We start from the raw sequence: 26,195 nt of genomic DNA, 5'->3' as shown, positions 1-26,195 counted from the left end.
GTTGGTGGTGAGTGTAAAGAAGGCCTTGCTGACATTCATGCCAATTGCGCCGCTCTGAATCTCCTCCCAAATGGAACAGATCATGACTGATACTTCTTCCTCTCACACTCCCTTGAAGGAGTCAACTCTTTTGGCACTCAGCAATTCTATCAGGCACATTTTTTTCATGTGTTTCCAATAATCAACATATGGAGTCAATATGACACCCTTGAATTGTACGATAAGTATTTTCTAGCGGTTGCTAGCAGCCGACTGGCAAAGACCAAATCATGTGTTTTATAAAAGTTCTTAGTCATCTCAGAAGATGAAAGGACTACGGCCCAGACAGAACCTAGGAAGAGAAACATGATGGGGCCATATTTGTCCACGTAATTTTTGAGAGCACGCTGAGGAGGTAGACTCAATTAATGAATATTCCCAATTATTGGCTAAGGATAGGGCACTGGAGGAAACTTACTGCCCTTTCTTCCTCTCTTGTGCTGCAAGATCCAAAAGATGAAAACAAGAGTTGTGAATCCAATCATTTTTCCATTTAATATTGTAGATAGAGTCAAATTTTGAACCAACTCGTTAAGAAACATGTCGAACCGTCTGGAATGCATATTGATGTAAGGAAATATTAGCATTCTTCAAATATAATAAAATCTCAATAAAACAGAAAGCTTGCGATGAAGGGTAACGTGAATTTCAAAACTCTTTCATGCTTCATGCACCCAACATGCTACTTTCACAAATAAAAACAACTGAGATGACCTGCACCATCACTTGAAAGAAGAACATAATTTTCTAGTATAAATTGGAGAAGCACACTGAGCTTGACTATATCCACAGAGTAGCTATCCTGAAATGGTTGTGCATATCCGGAAACAAAAGCATGTTCTTTGGTTGTTCCCAAAGCTTTGTCCATAATTTATCCAAATAAGAAATATATTGATTGTGCAAAGGAAGCTATATGTCAACGTTTAGCAACATGCTTTACTGTCAATAAAACAATTAATTAAGGGACTTTATTACTAGATTAAATGTAAAAGGTTTTGGCATTTTTCTGAGTGATTGATTTGCATTGTGCTTATGCATGATATTTATGTATTGACTCGTAAAGAAAAATCATTAGCAAATTAATAAAGTAAATAATTTTCCAAATTCGAGAAATAATGTTTGAATTTCGAGATTTATTTCACCATCTACCGCTAACATTTACTTTGAAAATTTCAGTTGCTATTTATTCAAAGTGTCAAATGTGTCAATAAATCAGATCTGAATCCGGTAACGACTAGGGAAGAATCACGGTGATGACTTCTGGCATCATACTATTAATCATGATTAATGGTTTTAGTAAGAGAAAACCCTTGTTAGAGATGAAAAACTCACTCAGAAGATTGTGGAAATTCTGTTAGGATTTTTGCCAAAATCCTACAAAAACTAATTTTTTGGGAAAATTTGTGGCCTCAATAGACAATTAGCTTTGTTAGTATCAAAATAAAACAAATCCTCAATGATTTACCAATGGGGGTAGCTCAATAACTAATTTAATTTGATATAGAAATAGTGAAACATGTCTACACATGATATTCATTTATGACTATTAACAATTACCGTTGACAGTTCCAAAGCTAATTGTCACAATTCTCATGACTTTTTTCTATTATTACTGCATATATGCATCTAGCCATTTTGAAAACATGTACGAGTATCAAGAAATCGTTGACAGATTGTGGGAAATTGAAGCCAAAAAATGCATTAGAAAACCTTTTAGAATGTAGTATTGGTACACAATGGTCTTATATTGTATTGCAATTTATGTTTGTATAACATGTATTTCAATGATATTAAATCAACGAAAATATATGTAGTTAGTGGAGGAGATGGTTTTGCAATATCGATATTTATTTCTATTGTTTCCCATAAATGTTGAATTTGATATTTTCAATTGCTATTTATTAGGAGTGTCATATTTGGTAGTTGGCTATTGTTTCCCATAAATGTTGAATTTGATATTTTCAATTTCTATTTATTAGGAGTGTCATATTTGGTAGTTGGCACATGAAAAATAGCAACAACTGTCAAGTTCCATTGCATAAGAAAATTGTAAATTTACGCGATATTGGAAACGAATATAAGTAGCAGTTAAATGAATCAAGCTATTTGCAATTGTACAATCAACGAAGTGATATTCGAATCTGACAACGAGAAGGAACAAAAACATTGAAATTTTCTTTAGCAAATATTTTCTTGGTCTCACTTCTCAATGGATTTAGCAGTATTCAACAATTCATTTTCTCAATTGCTTAGGTTATTTCACAATTCTCTCTATAAAACATTTCTTTATGTGCATAATTGTTTAGGGATTTGTATTTTCTCATTATGCATTTTACGAACATAGGAACTCTACCAATTATTTATAAATTATTTAGGGGTTTGTATTTTCTCTTTTCATGTTATCAATTCACTATTGCTTTCTCTTTCTCCTCTGGTATGTGCATTTTCTTTTCCCTAATAACTTAAATTTCATGCAAAGAAAGAACCAGTGCATTTTTTGCATGTCATAATCTATAAGAAAATATGTTTACACAACACATGGTTTATTAAATTTGTAGGAAACCAAGTATTAAATATCGACAATGGATGCCCAAATAATAGTTGAGGCAAAACAAAAACAAAAAACGAAAAATATTGCACAACGATCTTCACCTTCCACACCCAATGTCGTCCATGACTCAAGCAAAAAAAAAAACTCGGTTCTAGAAAATTGGTTATTGGTAAGTGAGCAAGTAATCAACATGAGCAAGATAATTTTCACAAATTATTTCTAGAACAAACAAGTATAGTTCAAACACTAAACTCCAAAAGTGTCATCAATAGAGAAAGCATTGAATAGGCTATAGACGTAAAAAGTTGATAGTAGTGAACAACCTAACTGGATTGTTATTTTTTTAGTGGAAAATAAAAAGATAATGGAGCAAATTTTAGAAGAGGACATTATTTTCAATGAACGTCCCATCACATTGAAAAATGAAAAGTATGACAAGATGAGTAAAAAATTGAGAGTTGAAAAGGTTATTATTCAAGAACATGTGGATATTGATCTGTCTGACATTGATATGATGGGGCTCATGGTATTGCAACATTTTACCAATGATGTAATTACTCAAAGTGTTACCAATGTTCTTGGAGAAAGTCATATGTTGAAAAAGAAATTAAAAGAACAAAAAGACATTGAAAATCCAACTCCTCAGTTAATGACTCCACTGGCAGTACGATCACCCTCATCATCAAGTCATGTTGTTGCAACACCACAAACATTCCACAAGGCTATGAATATGTGTAATGCAGTGGACACATATATCCTTGAGAATATAAGTGAAAGATTAGAAATTATTGAAGATGCCTAGCAAGAAGTTATCGATTTAATGCATTTCCAAGAGAAAATAATGAAATTTATGGACTAATTTAATAGTAATATTACAGAAAATAGGCAATTCGTTGACAATTAATTAAATAATTTTAAGCATAGGCTAGCAATACTCTCTGATTTTGAAAAGAAAAACCAACAGTTACCAAATGTTGAACGAGTGAAGCAGTTGGAAGCTCAATGGGCGGGAAGGGTCACTACACTTGAGAATTTCAAGTATAATTGTAGTGAAATATCCAAAAGGAGATATGATGCATATTTAAGGGAAATGAACATTATAAAAGGCTTAGAGGGTCTGGGCATGCTGCATGATTCTAAGTATGATTTCAATTGTAGGAGAAAAAATATAAAATGGCAGCAGAGTCTAATAACATCATTTATTTTAATACAAAACATATTGGCACATGGCTAATTACTTTTTCCATCTTCAATAAGTAGAATACTAAGTTGGTTGTCAACATGTAGGAAGAAACTAGAGAAATTGAAAAATAGATTTTCACCAAAAACGTGAAAATGGAAGTCATAGTTTCCCTAGACGAGGACTACATTAAAACAATGATCACCATATTTCTTCAATGAGTTGTTGACTCGTAATACATCTTACAAATTATTTTCCTCTAGCTGTAGATATTGTTCAAGGAAACATAACACCAATTTCTGCTACAACAAATCCATTTACTTTACAATTTTCTTTCGACAATTATGATTCTACATAGCAATTTTGTCTTTGAAGAGCATGTTTTGAATATTCTCTAGTATAAATATGAGTTATGGCCACACTCGTTGACATTTTATTCTGACATAGTGCTTTCCATAAATTTCCAAAAATATGCTTTCAACTTTTCTATTACATTTAGTGTTGTGTTGTTGCTTTAAATGAAATTTAACATTTGGCAATGATTTGACATTCTAGACATATATCTCTTAATAATAGAATACTACAATGAAAAGTTTCACTCAACACAGCAACTTGCTTCCGCATAGTTAAAGCTTTACACAAGGAATATCGTACTTAAAAAAACTATAAACAAAAAAATCATAGATATAAATTAAATTAAATAAGTTCTAATATTGTTGAGAAAATTTGTTTTTAATGCCTATCTCTTGAATCTAAACATTTTGTGAACTAATTGCTATTTACAAATTGAACTGCAAGAAATATTTTGAATTTAAAACCACTTGACTATATTGATTTTATGATAAAGATTTTATTTGTATTCAACCATATGCTTTGATACTTTGTTTTATATCTCATATTGCGTTATTGATCAAAATAAAAATTAACATCATTGTTAACTGCAATTCATTTGAGTTAAGATTTGATTAAATCATTTAAGTGTGAATTGTGAATGCGTCCAATGATGCAAAAATTGAATTTTCCAATTTAAAATATTACCAATAGTATTAGCAATAAAAGATTTTAGTGCGAAGTGCGGATTTCCACACAAAAAAGCTTTCTATGTACATTGAACTTCCTCTGTACAAACAAAGCTTTTGTTTAATGAAATGCGGTTTTGTACATAGTTTTTTGTGCATTCTGCATAACTTTTACTCAATTGACTACTGATATGCATTATATATAACTAAAGTATTAGAAATAATACTAGTAACAAAAATGTTTTGTATGATGTTTATGCGCTCAAAGATATACGAAGGTGTCTTTTTTGTTCTAAAATTACTTGATGACCTACGTTTTACTAAATTGAGTGTTGATATGCATTATTTTTAACTGAAATATTAGCTATAATATTAGCGGTTAGTGCAAAATGTACAAATCCGCACAAAGAGCTTCCATAAGAGCCTAAACAAAAAAATATTCAAAATATTCGAAAATAAGCATTATTTACACTTAAAAGTATTAGCGAGAACTTCACATGTGCATCCATATATAGCGTGTTCGAAGGAAGCTATACAACCATCGTTTGGCGGAGCAAGCATGGGATAAGAGAATTATGCACCTTCGAATAATGTAAACCTATGCACAATGAAACTTGAATGACATGAAGCACTTACATGTTAATTGACAGAGACATGTTAATTGATGGAGTAACTGTTAAAATCTCCTAGTCGAGGCATGACATTTAAATAAATCCTTATTTTCAAATGAAAAACTAAATTTAACTTCCTAAAAAAAACCACATGGATGCTAAAACAGAATTTTGCATTATGTTATGCCTTGTTCTACTAAACAATAAAATCTAGCAATATAATAACAAACTGTGACATGCCAACTAGGCGCTTCTCCTTTCTGGCATTATTTTCGAGGTTTATTTTACATGCAAGTTTCCAAAGTTATATTCTATTGTGTAGAGGAAGCATATGTGGAGGAATTTGTGCAGAGGTGGCTATTCAAAGGAAGTGTGTGCAGAGAACAAATTCTCACTGTGTGGAAATATTTGTGTCAAGAGAATCAATTAATAAGCGGTAGGCGTAGGGACTATGTTGTATCATATCTCATCATTATATTTATTATATTTTTAATGTTATTATCGGTAGTGTGTGTAAAATAGAATGTTAATGACTATTAAAGGGTTTCATAGAGTGTTGTTTTCATTGTTGTTCTAATAGTGTGAAGTGTGAGGACATGCGAACCCCGCTTAATTAGTTGTAGAGACATGGGGATATGCATTATTTATTGCTAAAATGTTAGCAACAATATCGTATAAGTTCAAGAGTTTCCTCAGTCTTATTGCGAACATCAAATATGTATTGTTTAATACTAAAATATTAGCAATAGAAACCTTTAGTGCGAAGTGCGTCATTCTGCACATTTAAATCTTCCTCCACACAATAGCCTTCTTATGAACTTCAAGGCAAATTCCTTATTTGAAACATATTTAAAGATCCCAACATAAGCATAAAGATATATCATGTGCAGACGAAGCTTTGGAGACATCATTATGATGAACAAGAAGAGTGGAACAGACATAGTTTGACACATAAATGTGGGCAAAATATGCATTCACAATCCCACCCACATTAAATATTAATTCTATTTTTGTACATACTCTTAAATAGTAGTTATAACTAAAATATGAGCAATAATATTATTAGTTAGTACAATGTGCAAATATCCAACCGTAAAAAAGCTTGAAGAAACAAATATTCGAAATATTTACAATCAAATTATTAGCAATAACTTTGTATATGTCAATGGTTTACTAAAATAGCTACTTGTTCTAGTATACTCTATCCATGTGTTAAGACAAAAATGTGGGCAAAATGTGAATCCCACTTAATTAGTTGTAGACACAAACAAATACATAGTATTTATTGTACATTGAATGCTTCCTCTGCATAATGAAATTTCTTTGCGCTTCCACATAAATTAAAATATTATTAATAAGATAAGCGGAGGGGGCAACGACAGACTACACAAGTCATTTTGCAGAGATACTCTTACAAATTTCCAGATCACATATTGTATGAATGTTTACAGAGGACGGGGTATGTGTAGGAGAACGAAGAATATTATCATGTTTCACTGTGCAGATATTTTACTGTGCGGATTACGAAGTTTGTGTGGAAGAGCAGTTGCGTAGGGCTTTTGATTTTAGAGCTATGTATCTTTGAAGAATGATTAATATTGTTAGTTTCCATTGTGTGGGGTGGTCCATAAGGTATTGTTCCAATGTTCTAATTTTCTTGGGCCATGCATCCTTGATATGTCTTATTAGATATAATCAATTAAATAAAAATGTAAGGATAGACAATGCTACTGAAAAAATATGTATTATTTAATAGTGATTAAATTATTAAAAATAATAAGCCTTTTGTGCTAAGTGAGGTGATATACAAATTTAAAGTTTCGTCCACACAATACAACTCATCCTCACTTCCGCTCATATGACTAATGATTTACAATTAAACTATTATCAATAATATAAGCATGAAGTATCCATTTCAATAAAAAACCTTTAATGTGAACATAGGATGCAAATATTTATGCAAACAGAATCAAGTAAATAGAAATAGAGACAATAATAATTATACAATGAAAGCTTGAAAGCTTCTTCTGCATGATGGGTTTTTTAATTATTATATAGGGAAGGAGTTGTGTGGGGATCGTTATTCATGTGTGGAGGTTATGTAGAGAAAAATTTCATGTGCGGGATTTGTGCGGGATCAGGAAAATGCAGACGATCCTTTTAATTATAATGTGTTTTGATATTGGTTTTAATTCATAATGGAAAATTGAGAACTTAAAAAACAAAATGACTAGTTGTGTGGACAAAGCTTTGCAGACCCAAAATAAGATGTTGCAAGGTCATTTTTGTTGTGCATCACTAAGAAACTCATATACAAATTAATAAATGTATGCTAATCTATTATGTTTGTATTTGATGTCACACCAAAGCATTATACAAATAGCTTATGCAAAAGATCCATGGTAGAGTTATCCTCTTCTATTCACAGTGTCGATTCACTAATCCACATGTGTTGACTAATAGTAGATGATGTAACAAAATATGCTATAGATTATAGTATATGTTATACTGCTAGATATGATTAAAATGAAATGTGAATCTTGCACTAACGATTCACCTTTGTCAATTTCTGATTCGCATTTTCTAGTTTCTTACCTCATGAACTTGTTTTGTAAGGCTCATTATGAGGAAAAGTGCATATGCTCCTCATTGTTATCCTTCAACAATAATTTCACTTAAATTTATTTTAACTAAAACAAATAATAATTATGGACACGAGAGAAAATGGTTACTAATTGTGTGAAAGAAGTTATGCAGAAATGACAATAACAAGAAAATGCAAGTGAAAAAAACATTCTTGAACGAGGATTTAATAACGTATATACAAGAAAACAAAGGCAAAAATAATAAGAAAATGAAAGTGTGAAAAACAATCTCAAATAAGGATTACATTCTTGAATAAGGATTTAATAACGTATATACAAGAAAACAAAGGAAAAAATAATGAGAAAATGAAAGTGCGATAAACACTCTCGAATAAGGATTTACTAACATTTATATGAGAAAACGACTAGTTGTACGGAGAAAGCTATCCAGAAAGACATCTTCCTCTGCACAATGCAACTCATCGACTCTTTTACACATATGCCTAATTATTTACAATTGAAATATAATCAATAATTGTGCGAAGCTATTTATGTTATTTTATTATTGGAAAATGAATACATCATTACTGAGAAAACAACTAATAACTTCTATGCGAGATATTTAGCCTATTTTGTAGAAGCGAGAAAACTTCTATGCGAGATATTTAGCCTATTTTGCAGAAGCGAGAAACTTGGCCTATTGTGTGGAACTTACAACATTCTACGAAGCTTATACTCCCTATTGTGCGGAACCTAGGTCATTATGCGAAGTATTATCCTATTGTGCAGAACTTAGTTCATTGTGCAGAGCTTATAGCCTATTGTGTGGAACTTAGCTCATTGTGCAAAGCTATTATTTTATTTTATTATTGGAAAAAGAATAGGTCATTACTTTTATTATTGAAAAACAAATACATCATTACCAAGAAAACAACTAATAACTTTTGTGCGGGAAACTTAGCCTATTGTGGGAAACTTAGCTCATTGTGCAGAGATTATAGCCTATTTCCTATTGAGGGGAACTTATCTCATTGTGCAAAGATTATAGCCCATTGCATGGAACTTATCTCATTGTACGGAGCTATTTATTTTGTTTTATTATTGGAAAATGAATATGTGATTACCAAGAAAATATTATGCAAAAAAAACAATTAAATAATAGTAGAGGCATGGACTATGCAATAAATCAATTAAATCTTATACCTTGTTAAATTATTTTCTTATACATAAGAAAATAAACCCTAGAAAATAAGAAACACGTATAAAACATCTATACAATTTACATATAAAAAAATAAATATTTTAATATTAATATTTTAAACTTTTTAATATAAAATTATAAAATTTAAATGGAAAAATAATTATTTGAATACATTTTTTTTCCTATTTAAAGTGATAGGGTGAATTTCGAAGATAGAGTGATTTAGGGTGATACCGATTGGGTGAATGGACGCCTGCTAGGTGGTAATTAATAGAAAGAATGGTTGCAGAGGGAGAAGGAATAGTGAATTACATTATCACTCATCTCTTTTATCTTGTGCACATTTCTTCACCATGCTTGAGAAATAATTGATATCCTAGGTGAATTATGAGATTGCATGGGCATGGTGTTTAAAAATATATGCAAACAATGTGAAAAGTTGAATTAAACCAGAATTCATGAGATATGTGGGAAGTTTTCATTTCTTGTGTTACTTCTTTTTTTTTTCTTTCTATAGGATGGGCTTCCATAATGTTGGACATTGTCAAGTGGGGAGAGACATATTTTCTTTTTCTTAGATGGGATGGTCATTGGTAAGGAGAAAGATCATTTTAATTTATTTAGTACTTAGTGGTGTCTATGTATTATGTGGTATTTGGATTGTAGTATTGATAACTATCAAATTATAGATCTTGATTTGATTTAAGGCAATTAGATTTGAAGGGAGGGGTTTGTTAGTGTAAGTAAATGAAAATGTAAAAAAAAACATAAAATATATGTACTTAGGATCAATGTGAATAAAGGTGAATGCCTTAGGCTAGTAGAAATGCAAATTAGAAAGTTCCTCAACAAAAAAAATAGAGCTAAAGTAGAGGCCATGATTTAAGAGAAAGTCCATAGTAGTTTTTATAGATTAACTAAGTTGAAAGTGGAAACAATTGAAAAATTGCTTAAAAAAATTATGATAACCTGTGCATTGAAAATTATGATAGCATTTCCATTAACATTGTTTATGCTAGCTTCTCCAATTAGAATCCAAATAAAAACTTTCCCAAAACATAAAACATTAATACTTCAAAATAATAAAACCTTTATAATATAATAAAAAAATTTATTTTGCTAGTAGTACTAGAGAATTAAACACAAATAAATTGAACTTTATAAATAAAAAATATAAATCCTCTAAATAATATAAAGACTAATTAAATTTAAAAATCAAATTAAAACTCAGTGACCACTCGATTATTCTACCTTTTAATAACATAACAATAAGGAAATGAAAACTCACAACCCAATACTGATCTATTTTTTTATTCCTATCTTGAAATATTTTTAAATTAAATAATTATTTTGCAGGTTATCATGGTATTAATAATATATTTTATAAATTATTTTTATTATTTTATATAATAATAAATTATAATATAGATAATTATATTAATAATTTTGATGTTAAATATTTTTAATAAAATTACATATTAAAACTACCTATTATATATATTATTAATAAATAAAAATAATAATAATATATATAACTAATATCAAAATCCACATAATATTCTATCTAATTGAATCCGAAGTTATGTGAAGTCAAAGTTATCCTTCACATATCTTCCAAACAATTTACATGAAAAGGTAAAAGAAAATACAATAGTGATACCTTGATTACAAACCTGATTACATATGAAAACATTGAGGCTGCACAATATGGAAAAGGAGTTTAAAAATATTTAAACATAACGCAAACCTCATAATGGCGAACATGTAACTAAACCATCAAGCAAAATACATCGCCATAGCGTGTAAAACAACCCTGAAGAACATTACAAGAAGAAAACTACTGCCCAACAATAAAGCTGGTGGACCCTGTTATTTATACAATTTATTTAAACATAAATCAAATCTCAGAATGGCCATAACGTTTAACATAACCAACCAACACAAACATTGCTACAACACACCATTAAGAAAAGAAATGCTGCTGGCCAACAGTGAAGTTGGCGGACAATCATGAAATCTAGTTACCAAATTTCTAAAGACAAATCAAGGGCAACCTTAAGCTTGGAAACACATAGAGAGGCATTTCTCTTGACATATTCACTTGGAAACACATAGAGTTTTTTGTGCATTCTGCATAACTTTTACTAAATTGACCACTGATATGCATTATATATAACTAAAGTATTAGAAATAATACTAGTAACAAAAAAAATGGTACGATGTTTATGCGCTCAAAGATATACGAAGGTGTCTTTTTTGTTCTAAAATTATTTGATGGCCTACTTTTTACTAAATTGAGTGTTGATATGCCTTACTTTTAACTAAAATATTAGCTATAATATTAGCAATTAGTGAAAAATGTACAAATCTGCGCAAAGAGCTTCTATAAGAGCCTAAACAAAAAAAAATTCAAAATATTCGAAAATAAGCATTATTTACACTTAAAAGTATTAGCGAGAACTTCACATGTGCATCCATATATAGCGTGTTCGAAGGAAGCTATAGAACCATCATTTCGCAGAGCAAGCATGGGATAAGAGAATTATGCACCTTTGAATAATGTAAACCTATGCACAATGAAACTTGAATGACACGAAGCACTTACATGTTAATTGACAGAGATATGTTAATTGATGGAGTAACTGATAATATCTCCTAGTCAAAGCATGAAATTTATATAGATTCTTATTTTCAAATGAAAAACTAAATTTAACTTCCTATAAAAAACCACATGGACGTTAAAACAGAATTTTGCATTATGTTATCCCTTGTTCTACTAAACAATAAAATCCAACAATATAATAACAAACTGTGACATGCCAACTAGGTGCTTCTCCTTTTCTGTTGTGCAGAGGAAGCATGTGTGGAGGAATTTGTGCAGAGGTGACTATTCAAAGGAAGTGTGTGCAGAGAACAAATTATCACTGTGTGGAAATATTTGTGTCAAGAGAATCAATTAATAAGCAGTAGAGGTAGGGACTATGTTGTATCATATCTCATCATTATATTTATTATCTTTTTAATGTTATTATCAGTAGTGTGTGTAAAATCGAATGTTAATGACTATTAAAGGGTTTCATAGAGTGTGGTTTTCATTGTTGTTCTAATAGTGTGAAGTGTGAGGACATGCGAACCCCACTTAATTAGTTGTAGAGACATGGGGATATGCATTATTTATTACTAAAATGTTAGCAACAATATCGTATAAGTTCAAGAGTTTCATCGGTATTATTGCGAACACCAAATATATATTGTTTAATACAAAAATATTAGCAATAGAAACCTTTAGTGCGAAGTGCATCATTCTGCACATTTAAGTCTTCCTCCACACGATAGCCTTCTTATGAACTTCAAGGAAAATTCCTTATTTGAAACATATTTAAAGATCCCAACATAAGCATAAAGATATATCATGTGCACACGAAGCTTTCGAGACATCATTATGATGAACAAGAAGAGTGGAACAGACATAGTCTGACACAAAACTGTGGGCAAAATATGCATTCACAATCCCACCCACATTAAATATTAATTATATTTTTGTACGTACTCTTAAATAGAAGTAGTTATAACTAAAATATGAGCAATAATATTATTAGTTAGTACAACGTGCAAATATCCGCCCGTACAAAATCTTGAAGAAACAAATATTCGAAATATTTACAATCAAAATATTAGCAATAACTTTGTATATGTCAATGGGTTACTAAAAAAGCTACTTGTTCTAGTATACTCTATCCATGCGTTGAGACAAAAATGTGGGCAAAATGTGAATCCCACTTAATTAGTTGTAGACACAAACAAATACACAATATTTATTGTACATTGAATGCTTCCTCTGCATAATGAAATTTCTTTGCACTTCCACATAAATTAAAATATTATTAATAAGATAAGCGAGGGTGGGGGGGCAGGGGGAGCGCGACGACAGACTATACAAGTCATTTTGCAGAGATACTATTACAAATTTCCAGATCACATATTGTATGAATGTTTATAGAGGACGGGGTATGTGCAGGAGAATGAACAATATTATCATGTTTCATTGTGCAGATATTTTAGTGTGCGGATTACAAACTTTGTGTGGAAGAGCAGTTGCATAGGGCTTTTGATTTTAGAGCTATGTATCTTTGAAGAATGATTAATATTGTTAGTTTCCATTGTGTGGGGTGGTCCATAGGTTATTGTTCCAATGTTCTAATTTTCTTAGGCCATGCAGCCTTGATCTGCCTTATCAGATATAATCAATTAAATAAAAATCTAAGGATAGACAATGCTATTGAGAAAATATGTCTTATTTAATAGTGATTAAATTATTAAAAATAATAAGCCTTTTGTGCTAAGTGAGGCAATCTACACATTGAAAGTTTCCTCCACACAATACAACTCATCCTCACTTCCGCTCATATGACTAATGATTTTCAATTAAACTATTATCAATAATATAAGCATGAAGTATCCATTTCAATAAAAAACATTTAATGCAAACATAGGCTGCAAATATTTAGGCAAATAGAATCAATTAAATAGAAATAGAGACAATAATAATTATACAATGAAAACTTGAAAGCTTCTTCTGCATGATGGGTTTTTTAATTATTATAGAGGGAAGGAGTTGTGTGGGGATCGTTATTCATGTGTGGAGGTTATGTAGAGAAAAAATTCATGTGTGGGATTTCTGCGGGATCAGGAAAATGCAGACGATCCTTTTAATTATAATGTGTTTTGATATTGGTTTTAATTCAGTTGGTTGAATGCAGAAGTGCATATAATGGAATATTGAGAACTTAAACAACAAAATGACTAGTTGTGCAGACAAAGCTTTGCAGACCCGAAATAAGATGTTGCAAGGTCATTTTTGTTGTGCAGCACTAAGAAGCTCATATACAAATTAATAAATGTATGCTAATCTATTATGTTTGTATTTGATGTCACACCAAAGAAATACACAAATAGCTTAAGCACAAGATCCATGGTAGAGTTATCCTCTTCTATTCATAGTGTTGATTCACTAGTCCACATGTGTTGACTAATGGTAGATGATGTAACAGAATATGCTATAGATTATAGTATATGTTATACTGCTAGATATGATTAAAATGAAATGTTAATCTTGCATTAATGATTCACCTTTGTCGATTTCTGATTCACATTTTCTAGTTTCTTACCTCATGAACTTGTTTTGTAAGGCTCATTATGAGGACAAGTGCATATGCTCCTCATTGTTATCCTTTAACAATAAATAATTTCACTTTAATTTATTTTAACTACAACAAATTATAATTATGGACACGAGAGAAAACAATTACTAATTGTGCGAAAGAAGTTGTGCGGAAATGACAATAACGAGAAAATGCAAGTGACAAAAACATTCTTGAATAAGGATTTAATAACGTATATACAAGAAAACAAAGGAAAAAATAATAAGAAAATAAAAGTGAGAAAAACACTCTCGAATAAGGGTTACATTCTTGAATAAGGATTTAATAACGTGTATACAAGAAAACAAAGGAAAAAATAATGAGAAAATGAAAGTGCGATAAACACTCTCGAATAAGGATTTACTAGCATTTATATGAGAAAACGACTAGTTGTACGGAGAAAGCTATCCATAAACACATCTTCCTCTGCACAGTGCAACTCATCGACTCTTTTGCACATATGCCTAATTATTTACAATTGAAATATAATCAATAATTGTGTGAAGCTATTTATATTATTTTATTATTGGAAAATGAATACATCATTACCGAGAAAACAACTAATAACTTCTATGCGAGATATTTAGCCTATTTTGCAGAAGCGAGAAACTTGGCCTATTGTGTGGAACTTAGATCATTCTACGAAGCTTATACTCCCTATTGTGCGGAACCTAGGTCATTGTGCGAAGTATTATCCTATTGTGCATAACTTAGTTCATTGTGCAGAGCATATAGCCTATTGTGTAGAACATAGCTCATTGTGCAAAGCTATTATTTTATTTTATTATTGGAAAAAGAATAGGTCATTACTTTTATTATTGAAAAAGGAATACATCATTACCAAGAAAACAACTAATAACTTTTGTGCGAGAAACTAAGCCTATTGTGGGAAACTTAGCTCATTGTGCAGAGATTATAGCCTATTGAGGGGAACTTATCTCATTGTGCAAAGCTTATAACCCATTGCATGGAACTTAGCTCATTGTATGGAGCTATTTATTTTGTTTTATTATTGGAAAATTAATATGTGATTACGGAGAAAATATTATGAAAAAAATCAATTAAAGTAGTAGAGGCAGGGACTATGCAATAAATCAATTAAATCTTATACCTTGTTAAATTATTTTCTTATACATAAGAAAATAAATCCCTAAAAAATGAGAAACACTTATAAAACATCTACACAATTTACATATTAAAAAATAAATATTTTAATATTAATATTTTAAACTTTTTAATATAAAATTATAAAATTTAAATGAAAAATTAATTATTTGAATACATTTTTTCCCATTTAAAGTGATAGGGTGAATTTCAAAGATAGACTGATTTAGGGTGATACCGATTGGGTGAATGGACATCTCCTAGGTGGTAATTAATAGAAAGAATGGTTGCAGAGGGAGAAGGAATAATGAATTACATTATCACTCATCTCTTTCATCTTGTGTACATTTCTTCACCATGCTTGAGAAATAATTGATATGCTAGGTGAATTATGAGATTGCATGGACATGGTGTTTAAAAATCTATGCAAACAATGTGAAAAGTTGAAGTAAACCAAAATTCATGAGATATGTGGGAAGTGTTTGTTTCTTGTGTTACTTCTTTTTTTCTCTCTCTCTAGGATGGGCTTCCATAATGTTGGACATTGTCAAGTGAGGAGAGACATATTTTTTTTCTTAGATGGGATACTAATGTCAAGTGGGGACAGACATATTTTCTTTTTCTTAGATGGAATGGTCATTAGTAAGGAGAAAGATCATTTTAAATTATTTAGTACTTAGTGGTGTCTATGTGTTATGTGGTATTTGGATTGTAGTATTGATAACTATCAAATTATAGATCTTGATTTGATTTAAGGCAATTAGATTTGGATGGAGGGGCTTGTTAGTGTAAGTAAATGAAAATCTAGTTAAAAAAGCATAAATTATATGTACTTAGGATCAATGTGAATAAAGGTGAATGCCTTAGGCGGGTAGAAATGCAAATTAAAAAGTTCCTCAACAAAAAAAATTGAGCTAAAGTAGAGGCCATGATTTAGGAGAAAGTCCATAGTAGTTTTTATAGATTAATTAAATTGAAAGTGGAAACAATTGAAAAATTGCTTTAAAAAATTATGATGACCTCTGCATTGAAACTTATGATAGCATTTCCATTAACATTGTTTATGCTAACTTCTCCAATTAAAATCCAGATAAAAACTTTCCCAAAATATAAAACATTAATACTTCAAAATAATAAAACCTTTATAATATAATAAAAAAAATTATTTAATTAAATTTAAAAATCAAATTAAAACTCAATGACCACTCAATTATTCTACCTTTTAATAACATAACCATAAAGAAATGAAAACTCACAACCCAATACTGATCTATTTGAAATATTTTCAAATTAAATAATTATTTCGCTAAGAATATATTTTATAAATTATTTTTATTATTTTATATAATAATAAATCATAATATAGATAATTATATTAATAATTTTGATGTTAAATATTTTTAATAAAATTACATATTAAAACTACCTATTATATATATTATTAATAAATAAAAATAATAATATATATGAAAACTAATATTAAAATCGACATAATCTTTTGTCTAATTGAATGCGAAGTTATGTGAAGTCAAAGTTATCCTTCACATATCTTCCAAAAAATTTACATGAAAAGGTAAAAGAAAATACAATAGTGATACCTTGATTACAAACCTGACTACATATGGAAACATTGAGGCTGCACAGTACGGGAAAGGAGTTTAAAAATATTTAAACATAACGCAAACCTCATAATGGCGAACATGTAACTAAACCATCAAGCAAAATACATCGCCATAGCGTGTAAAACAACCCTGAAGAACATTACAGGAAGAAAACTGCTGCCCAACAATAAAGCTGGTGGACCCTGTTATTTATACAATTTATTTAAACATAAAGCAAATCTCAGAATGGCCATAACGTTTAACATAACCAGCCAACACAAACATTGCTACAACACACCATTAAGAAAAGAAATGCTGCTGGCCAACAGTGAAGTTGGCGGACAATCACGAAATCTAGTTACCAAATTTCTAAAGTCAATTCAAGGCAACACATAGAGAGGCATTTCTCTTGACATATTCACTTGGAATAATGCGGCCACTTCATACACCAGATCATCGTTAGAAAATTTCTTGCCTTGCTGACTTTCACCCCGAATTGAGCAGCTGTCACTCAACTGAAATGCTTTCACCATGAACCCACACTCCGCCAACATATTCTGTAATGCCCCTTCCTATGTAGCCACCAACTGAAATGCTTTCACCATGAACCCACACTCCGCCAACAGTTTAGTTGGCATATCATATTGTGTAATGCCCCTTCCTAGCATAATTTTTCCTTGAGTTTATTATCACAAATTTGATAATTTTGTTTACTATGGGACCCACAAAATTTGGGGCTAAGACTCAGGAAAAGGGAGGCCGAAAATCGTTTTGACGATGGGCGTGGGGGCCACACTCACTTGAAATATGCATTACCTTAGAAGGGAGGTTTCTCAACCATTTTCCCTTTCACCTGACTATCACAAGATATTTATCCAAAGAATTAAATGGAGGATAAGAGACCTATTTACCCATATATTAACTCATTTACATTTACATTTACATTTGAACATTTACATTCATCCACTTTCACCTTTTGACTTTTACAAAATTCGAACTAGAAACTCTAAAAAATTACACAGTGAAAGTTTTAATTAAAATCTCAAAAAATTGCAAAAGTTTAGCGCCCAGTTTGAGGCCATGTTTAGGTGCCTTTATGCATTACCTTAGAAGGGAGGTTTCTCAACCATTTCCCCTTTCACCTGACTATCACAAGATATTTATCCAAAGAATTAAATGGAGGATAAGACACCTATTTACCCATATATTAACTCATTTACATTTACATTTGAACATTTACATTCATCCACTTTCACCTTTTGACTTTTACAAAATTCAAACTAGAAACTCTAAAAAATTACACAGTGAAAATTTTAATTAAAATCTCAAAAAATTGCAAAAGTGTAGCGCCGAGTTTGAGGCCATGTTTAGGTGCCTTTCTGAAGTCAATACTGAAATATGAAAGAATGGTAAACTATAATTGTCTGTCTAGTTTCCATAACATCTTGAATTTTTTAAAATGACCCATGGGAAGGCCTCCAAAAACTCATTCTCCCGATGTGTCTCGAGAAGGGTCGCACCAAGCCCAGAATGGTAGCACCAGCTAGCAAAAGGGTCCAATTTGTGCAATTTTATTCCTTCTTTGATAGTGGTGGGCCATGTGCCTCAACATTTGATTGTCCATGTTAGCCTTGTCAAGAAGCTTCTCTAGATGGCCATTGACTTTTCCTTAGCCAATATTCCCTATCTTCATTGATTTCCATAGAAATTCTATCTTCAATACTCAAATACTCGTTCAGTAGGTTCTGGTCTCTTTCTTTTTGTAATTCCCTTTTGGGATTTTGAAATACTTATTACATATAAAAACATAAAATTACATTTGAAATCAAAATTTATTGAAGAAACTTGCTTATTACCACTCCTCCTTTGCCGGATTTTATGCATGAATTGATAATTTTAGTGACCTTGAATCCCTAATGACCTAATCGAGACACTGAACTGAATGAAATCATGATGGTGATGACTGAAATGATGATGATAGTCTCTTAATGATGTTACACTTAGCTGAGTGATGAAAGTGCGCAGCATGTGAAATTCTTGAGAGAGTAGAAATAACCCTAAACACACTAACCTGTGACCAAATTTTATTTTGAAAACCTAGTGACATGATAAAATTTGACTTTGAGACCCCTAAGAAAACATGGTAAAAGCATATTTGATCATTAGTGACGGGAAGAACTCAATGAAACTAACAAGGGGGAGGGATTGCAATGGGGTTTTTAGAGACCTCGTGCTCTGGTGTACGAGTGGGATGAGAATCCACAGGTAGAGGCGAGGTGGACTCAATACGAGAAGCCTATAGTTATAGAGTTCAGGCTTCTGTGATCCATATCAAGTTTATGAGAGATTTTTCGGCGAAAATCACATGGAATACCATTTGTCGACGCGTTTCGAACTAACTAGTGTGGTTCATCATCAGGACAAGTTGAAGAAACGGATCTAGCTCAGTATGATAAATAGTCTGAGCAGAGTCTCCAACGTCTAAATTGACTAACGACTAATTTTGACCTTAGGACCCAGGTCAAACCCTTATTTATTAATTTAATGTTATTATTATTATTATTATTTTTCTTATGGAAATAAGTTAAATTAGGTAAAATGGTTGGTTTTAAAAAGAGAATTTATTTATTTATTTAAATTTAAATTAATATTTATATATATATATATATATATATATATATATATATATATATATATATATATATATATATATATATGGTTAAATAATAGTTCGCAAAGCACTTGAAGTGTATCACGAAAATATTCGAGACGGGAACAATTATGAGAATGATGTTCATAATTATCACAGAAAGGATAGGGGTGATATGTGCATAATTATCAATTCTTCTTGGCTCTCTAGTAAAGGTGGAATGGACCTCGAGAATGTTATAATCAGGGAAGGTGTCAGAGACCACATTCTTGACATGAGGGAGTTTAGGATAATTATTGGTGGCATGACCAACAACATCACATAAAGTGAATGGAGGAATAGACTTTGGCAACTTAGGAGGAGCTAGACTTGTTGAGGGTGCATTGAGCTATGTAAACTTTGAAACGGGAATTATAAACTCAAAACACTCATCTCGTCATTATATCTCTATTATTAATATTATCGGCAGCTTATACCTTGACATCTATAAAACGTTCAAAAATATTATCATATTAGAGTGAAAAAATATAGAAATTTGATTACAACAAACCAAATCCTACCCTTCTACTCAATATAACCATTCCAAAAACCATCAACACAGATCACAACCATGGAAAATGGTATATTTTCCTACCCTTCTACTCAATATAACCATTCCAAAAACCATCCAACACAGATCACAACCATGGAAAATGGTATATTTTTTCAACTATATTGGTAGAGGATAAAATTTGCCAGAAATGTAAAATGCTTCTTGCCAAAACGACGTTGGTCAGTTTCCAATATTATTTTGGACAGCTCATGCATTATGACTTTGGCCTCCTTTTACATCATTACATAGCTTTTCTTGGTACTAGAGATAATGATCGGGGGATGCAGCGTGTCAATATGATAAAATCAATGGGTTCACATTAGAGTGTGAGATTGGCTCAAAGGGACGTTTTTGTTGTATTCAGAGATGCTTTGTTTTTGTTGTATTCAGAGATGCTTTAGATTTTTTATTACTTATTTCTTTTCAAGGCATAGCATGCAGTGACTTATAATGATTAGAGCTTTTCAAAGATCAGAAAGATTCACATCACAGAGTGATCAATCTTTTTCATGTTTAAAAATTTTCAAAGTGTAAAATGTAATGTAATATTTTTTTTATTGTTTATATTTTATTTTTAAAGATTAGTAAAGTATATATAAAATTAATTAAAAAATTAATTATTTAAAATATAATTTTTAACTTTTAATTTTATTTTAAAAAGGTATTGATGTTCTGCTTTAATATAAAGACATAATATTTCTATAAAAACATTATGATGTATTAAGAACAAATAGTTTCACATAAAATGTAAAAATATCATTTATAGGATATTAATAAGAAAAAAAATGATTGAGGTGATTTTCTTTTATTGTAAATTTAAATGGATTTAATTGAAGATATAGATTGTGCTGGCACAACACTTCAATAATATTGTTGTAACCATTTTCCTTTATGTTATTGATATTTTCTTTTTGATTAGGAGTCATTGAGACCATTAATATTGTCAAGACTAAATTCATGACAATTAAATTAAAAAAAATTACTTATGGTACTTTCATATATTACAACAACTACTTGGAAGAAGTTCGACGGTACAAATATCTTTGAATCTATATCCATCATAAGTTCATTTAGTATTATCACAGTGAGAAAAAAATAAATGGAGGATAGAAAACTTATTATGGGCTTGAAAATAACTATAAGTTTTCATATTTTTAGATATGAAATAAAAATAAACTCTTCCTTGAGACTCTTATCACTCTTATTATTTTATAAGGGTGTGAAGTTCATGGCTGCAATATCTATTAAGATACATGGAGGAGGATAGAGCACACATTAAGGTAGTTCATAACCTAACATAGCAAGATTAAATGTAACACTCCTTATCGTGTCCTCATGATTGAAGATAGTCTTTCCCCATTGAAAGCATGGCTATAACTAGGTATCTTATATAAGAAGAAGTTAAACATCATGAAAACAAAGAGGTTTCCTAAAATTACTTTCAACTCTAGCCAAAATCCCTACTTTCAGCTCAGGGATGTATTGACTTAGTTAAATCATTGCTAAATAAAAAAGGAGATGATTTTCCATAATAAAAATAATATTAAAATTATTATTATTTCAAAATTTTAGGAAAAATAATGGACTTGTGAGAATGAAAAAAAAAACTAAGATATTATAAAAAGATACAATCAAAGTCAATTTTAAAAATTAAATTTTTGTTTTGTTTCAAATAATACTAAAAAGAATGAACATTATTGAAATAAAAACAAATAATAAACCATTCTAAAAGCACCATCAATCCAAATAAACAAAGCTTTTAACTTTCATACCATAAGAAAATTTAATATAAAAAATAATTTTTCTACTCTTTTTTAGCCTAAAAATAAAATATCGAAAAATTCTGAATAACCTAATATTTTCTTAAGATCCAATAAAATAGATTTGTATCGAAAAATTCTGAATAATCTAATATTTTCTTAAGCTCCAATAAAATAGATTTGTGCATGGTTTTGAATTATTTGAAATTTATTTACCATTTGCTTCACGATTATTCGAAATTCACTTACCATTTACCTTCACGCATATTATCGGGATAAACTGAGCTTTGATAGACCTTATGGCGGCTATAAATACCATACGCTTCTGCCTTTCATTCAACGTGTCAGTTACCAACGTGTGTCCGATATGGAATTTCATATTACACTGCCTGCTAATACAGCAGCTATTGTTGGTTTATTTCTGTGTTTATTTTTCATACTCTTATTGCATAAGAGAAGGATTAGGGCCAGATTGCCTCCAGGGCCCTTTCCATGGCCAATCGTCGGAAATCTCTTCCAACTGATCCCTGCTTCTCACCGTGCTCTTAAAGCCCTTGCTGATAAATATGGCCCCATTTTCTTTCTGCGCTTAGGCTCTGTCCCTACCGTCGTCGTCTCTTCTTCTGACATAGCCAAAGAGTTTCTCAAAACTCATGACTCGATTTTTGCCAGCCGACCTCCAAAAGCCGCTGGGAGATTAATGTTTTTCAACTCTAAAGATGTGGTGTTGGCTCCCTATGGAGATCACTGGAGGGAAATGAAGAAAATATGCGTGTTAGAACTGCTGAGTGCCAAAAGAATTGAGTCGTTCAAGGGTGTGCGAGAGGAAGAAGTATCTGCGATGATCCGTTCACTTTGGGAGGAGAGTGAGAGCGGAATAATGGGTGTGGATATTAGCAAGGCCCTCTCTACTCTCAACTCCAATATAATTTGGCGGATACTGGCGGGAAGGACATTTTCTGACGATGATTTGGGTGGCGATTTCAAAGGTTTCAAGGATTTGTTAGTAGACCTGATAACTGCGGTGGGGGCTTTTCCCATCGGAGACTTTATTCCCTATTTGGATTGGCTTGATTCGCAAGGTATCAAGCGGAGCATGAAGAAAATCCATAAAACATTCAATGAGTTTGTGGAGAAAATAATAGACGACCACGTTGCTCATCGCATGGCCGCGACTTCCAGTCACCAGAAAGACGAAGAGCCTCACGTCAAAGATTTCGTGGATGTGCTGCTCGAGAAAGCTGAGGCCAACTCCAAAATCACAAGGGAGACTATCAAGGCTCTTGTGATGGTGTGTCTCTAGGCCCTGGGCCATTCTATTATCATTTTTTATCATCATTCGTTAGAACTTAAATCAATCAATTTTTTGCATTAATTGTACGCAGGACATGTACGTAGCCGGGACGGACCCAACATCAATTACGTTAGAATGGGCAATGAGTGAGCTGCTGAGGCATCCACATGCCATGAAGAGATTGCAGCAAGAAATCGAAGATGTAGTGGGCAAACATCGCCAAGTGATTGAATCCGATGTAGTGAGGATGAAATACCTCCACTGCGTAGTGAAAGAGACGCTAAGATTATACCCAGCGGTTCCGCTAGCCATTCCTCATCAATCTGTAGAGGCTGTTACAGCAGGCGGATACTCTATCCCTAGGAAAACAATGTTGATTGTGAATGTGTGGGCTATAGGAAGGGATGTCAATGTGTGGGGGGCAGATGCTTCCGAATTCAAGCCTGAGAGATTCATGAAGGACGAACATGTGAATTCAGCAGATCAATCAGACTTCCGTATGATTCCGTTTGGGGCAGGAAGGAGAGGATGCCCAGGGGCCCCCATGGCTATTCCCACCATTGAACTCGCAGTGGCTCAGCTGATGCACACTTTTAACTGGAGAGTTGAAGGTGATCCGTCGCGGCTTGATATGACGGAAGTTTGTGGGCTCTCCATTCCAAGGCAAGTTCCGCTGCGTGCTTATCCAAGCTTGAGGGTAGGGTTTCCTCTATACTCCAGCGATGAAGCGTAGGAAGAGTAGGTACCGTGGGGCTTTATGTACAGTGGCTTCCCTATTTTCCCTAGTGGCTTTAATTTAGCTACCAATGCTTTCGCTACATGTTATTGTAGTTTAGTTTATGGTATTCTAATATTCGTAGCAATGCTTTCGCTACATGCTCTTGTAATTTAGTTTATGGTAATTACGTAACGTTGACTATTATGCTGATTACGGTAACTTGCCTCATCATTGGTCAGTGGGATTCTTGACATAGAATTTAGATTGTTAATCATATAACCAGCAATAAGCAACTAAGCTGAAAAAATAAATTTAACAATCACATTAAAGTTTCTTTATATGAAACGGGTACCAATATTAATTAAGGTTCATAATCATCCTCTAGTTCTAAATTTTTATAAATAATTCAAAGAAAATAAAATAATGCAATTAATCGTGAAAGTATGCAACTAATTGTACATATTTCATGGGATTTTTTTGGGTTAAAATTATATATCTTTTTCACTTATTTGGTCGTAGACTATTTTAATTAATTTTTAAAGGGAATTTTGTTAAAAATATATATTTTTTTAATTTTTTGGAAAATATATATAGGAGTAATATTGTTGAATTGAGGCTTTTGTGATCCATAACAATTTTTTAAGAAGAGTTTTGGCGTAAATCACATGTAGAAAACTTTTATCAACTCGTTTCGAACCAACTAGTGTGGTTCTTCATCAGGACAAGTTGAGGAGTCACATCATGGCTGCAAGTTAAATAGGGAGAGCAGACCTTCCAAACGCTAGGTGTGATCATTAACGGCTATATAAAATGACTAGATTATATAATAATAAAATAATGTTACTTATAGTCAAAGTAACTAATTTCCTTCTTAATAAATAATTCAATAATTTATATATTATATAATTGAACCTTATCCTATTTCCTTTTATTTATAAATTTGGTTATTAAATTAATTTATTCAATTCTTTTTAATTTATTTAATCATTTAAATTAAATAAGGATAACATATAATCAATCTTGATCCAATAAAGGGGTTACTTTATCATTTTATTTATAAATTTTATTTGGTTATTAAGTTAATTTATTGAATTCTTTTTAATGAATTTAATCATTTAAATCCAAGAGGGAAAGTATACAGTCAATCTAGGTGTTTTTTTAATAATGATTTAATCTAACTAATAATCAAATGGAATTAATAAATTATTATTAAACATTAATTATTTTTTTTTATTTATTTATTTATATATATGCATTTATTAAGGTGAGGGTAAAAAACATAATATCAAAATTATAAGTAAAGCCATCTAATGGACCTAGGATGTTAGAACAAGCCCGGATTGATAATATTAAGATATTATTGATATGGTACTATTAAAAATATTAGAACAAGAGACAAAATTCTAAATACAAGAAGGTCAAGAATAGGACAATTAATAAAATAAATTAACCAAAGGAGAAACCTAGGAGGATAGAAAAGTCAGGGCTCAACGGAGAAGGATACGGGATAATATGGGGAAATATGGGAAACAACGGCTGGAAGATCAGTAGTCATTGGATCCCTACCCTTTCTTCCTAGTCATGCTTTCCCCTCCCCCCGCCTCCTCCCTTGTTTGACCTTTTCTAGCTTTCTAGGTTTCCCCGTATTTCCCCGTATTCTCCTTTCGTTAATTTATTTTATTAATTGTCCTATTCTTGACCTTCTTTTATTTAGAATTTTGTCTCTTGTTCTAATATTTTTAATCGTACCATATCAATAATATCATAATTGAAAGAAGGCCAAACAATCTCAATAGAGATGACGGCTGGAAGATCAGTAGTTGCTGGATCCCTACCCTTTCTTCCTAGTCATGCCTTCTCCTCCCCCCGCCTCCTCCCTTGTTTGACCTTTTCTAGCTTAGTAGTTGCTGGATCCCTGCCCTTTCTTCCTAGTCATGCCTTCCCCTTCCCCCGCCTCCTCCCTTGTTTGACCTTTTCTAGCTTTCTAGGTTTCCCCGTATTTCTCCGTATTATCCCGTATCCTTCTCCGTTGAGCCCTAACTTTTCTATCCTCCTAGGTTTCTCCTTTGGTTAATTTATTTTATTAATT

The 26,195-nt window shown here is 31.5% G+C and overlaps 1 protein-coding gene across 1 annotated transcript; it reads left to right on the top strand.

The window, feature by feature from the left end:
- Nucleotides 1-22,451: 22,451 nt before the first annotated feature.
- On the top strand, nucleotides 22,452-24,208 carry LOC149252232 (cytochrome P450 750A1-like). Its single transcript, XM_089456631.1, has 2 exons — nucleotides 22,452-23,385; nucleotides 23,480-24,208. Exons 1-2 carry the CDS (start codon nucleotides 22,462-22,464, stop codon nucleotides 24,119-24,121), a joined length of 1,566 nt encoding a protein of 521 aa, XP_089312757.1. The 5' UTR covers nucleotides 22,452-22,461; the 3' UTR covers nucleotides 24,122-24,208.
- Nucleotides 24,209-26,195: the final 1,987 nt, after the last annotated feature.

The sequence above is a fragment of the Pinus tabuliformis genome, chromosome 7 (assembly GCF_031772625.1).
Source record: "Pinus tabuliformis cultivar Carrire ecotype Pingquan chromosome 7, CPIR1, whole genome shotgun sequence".
NCBI classification, from domain to species: Eukaryota; Viridiplantae; Streptophyta; class Pinopsida; order Pinales; family Pinaceae; genus Pinus; species Pinus tabuliformis.
This window is presented reverse-complemented; position numbering and strand designations above follow the sequence as displayed.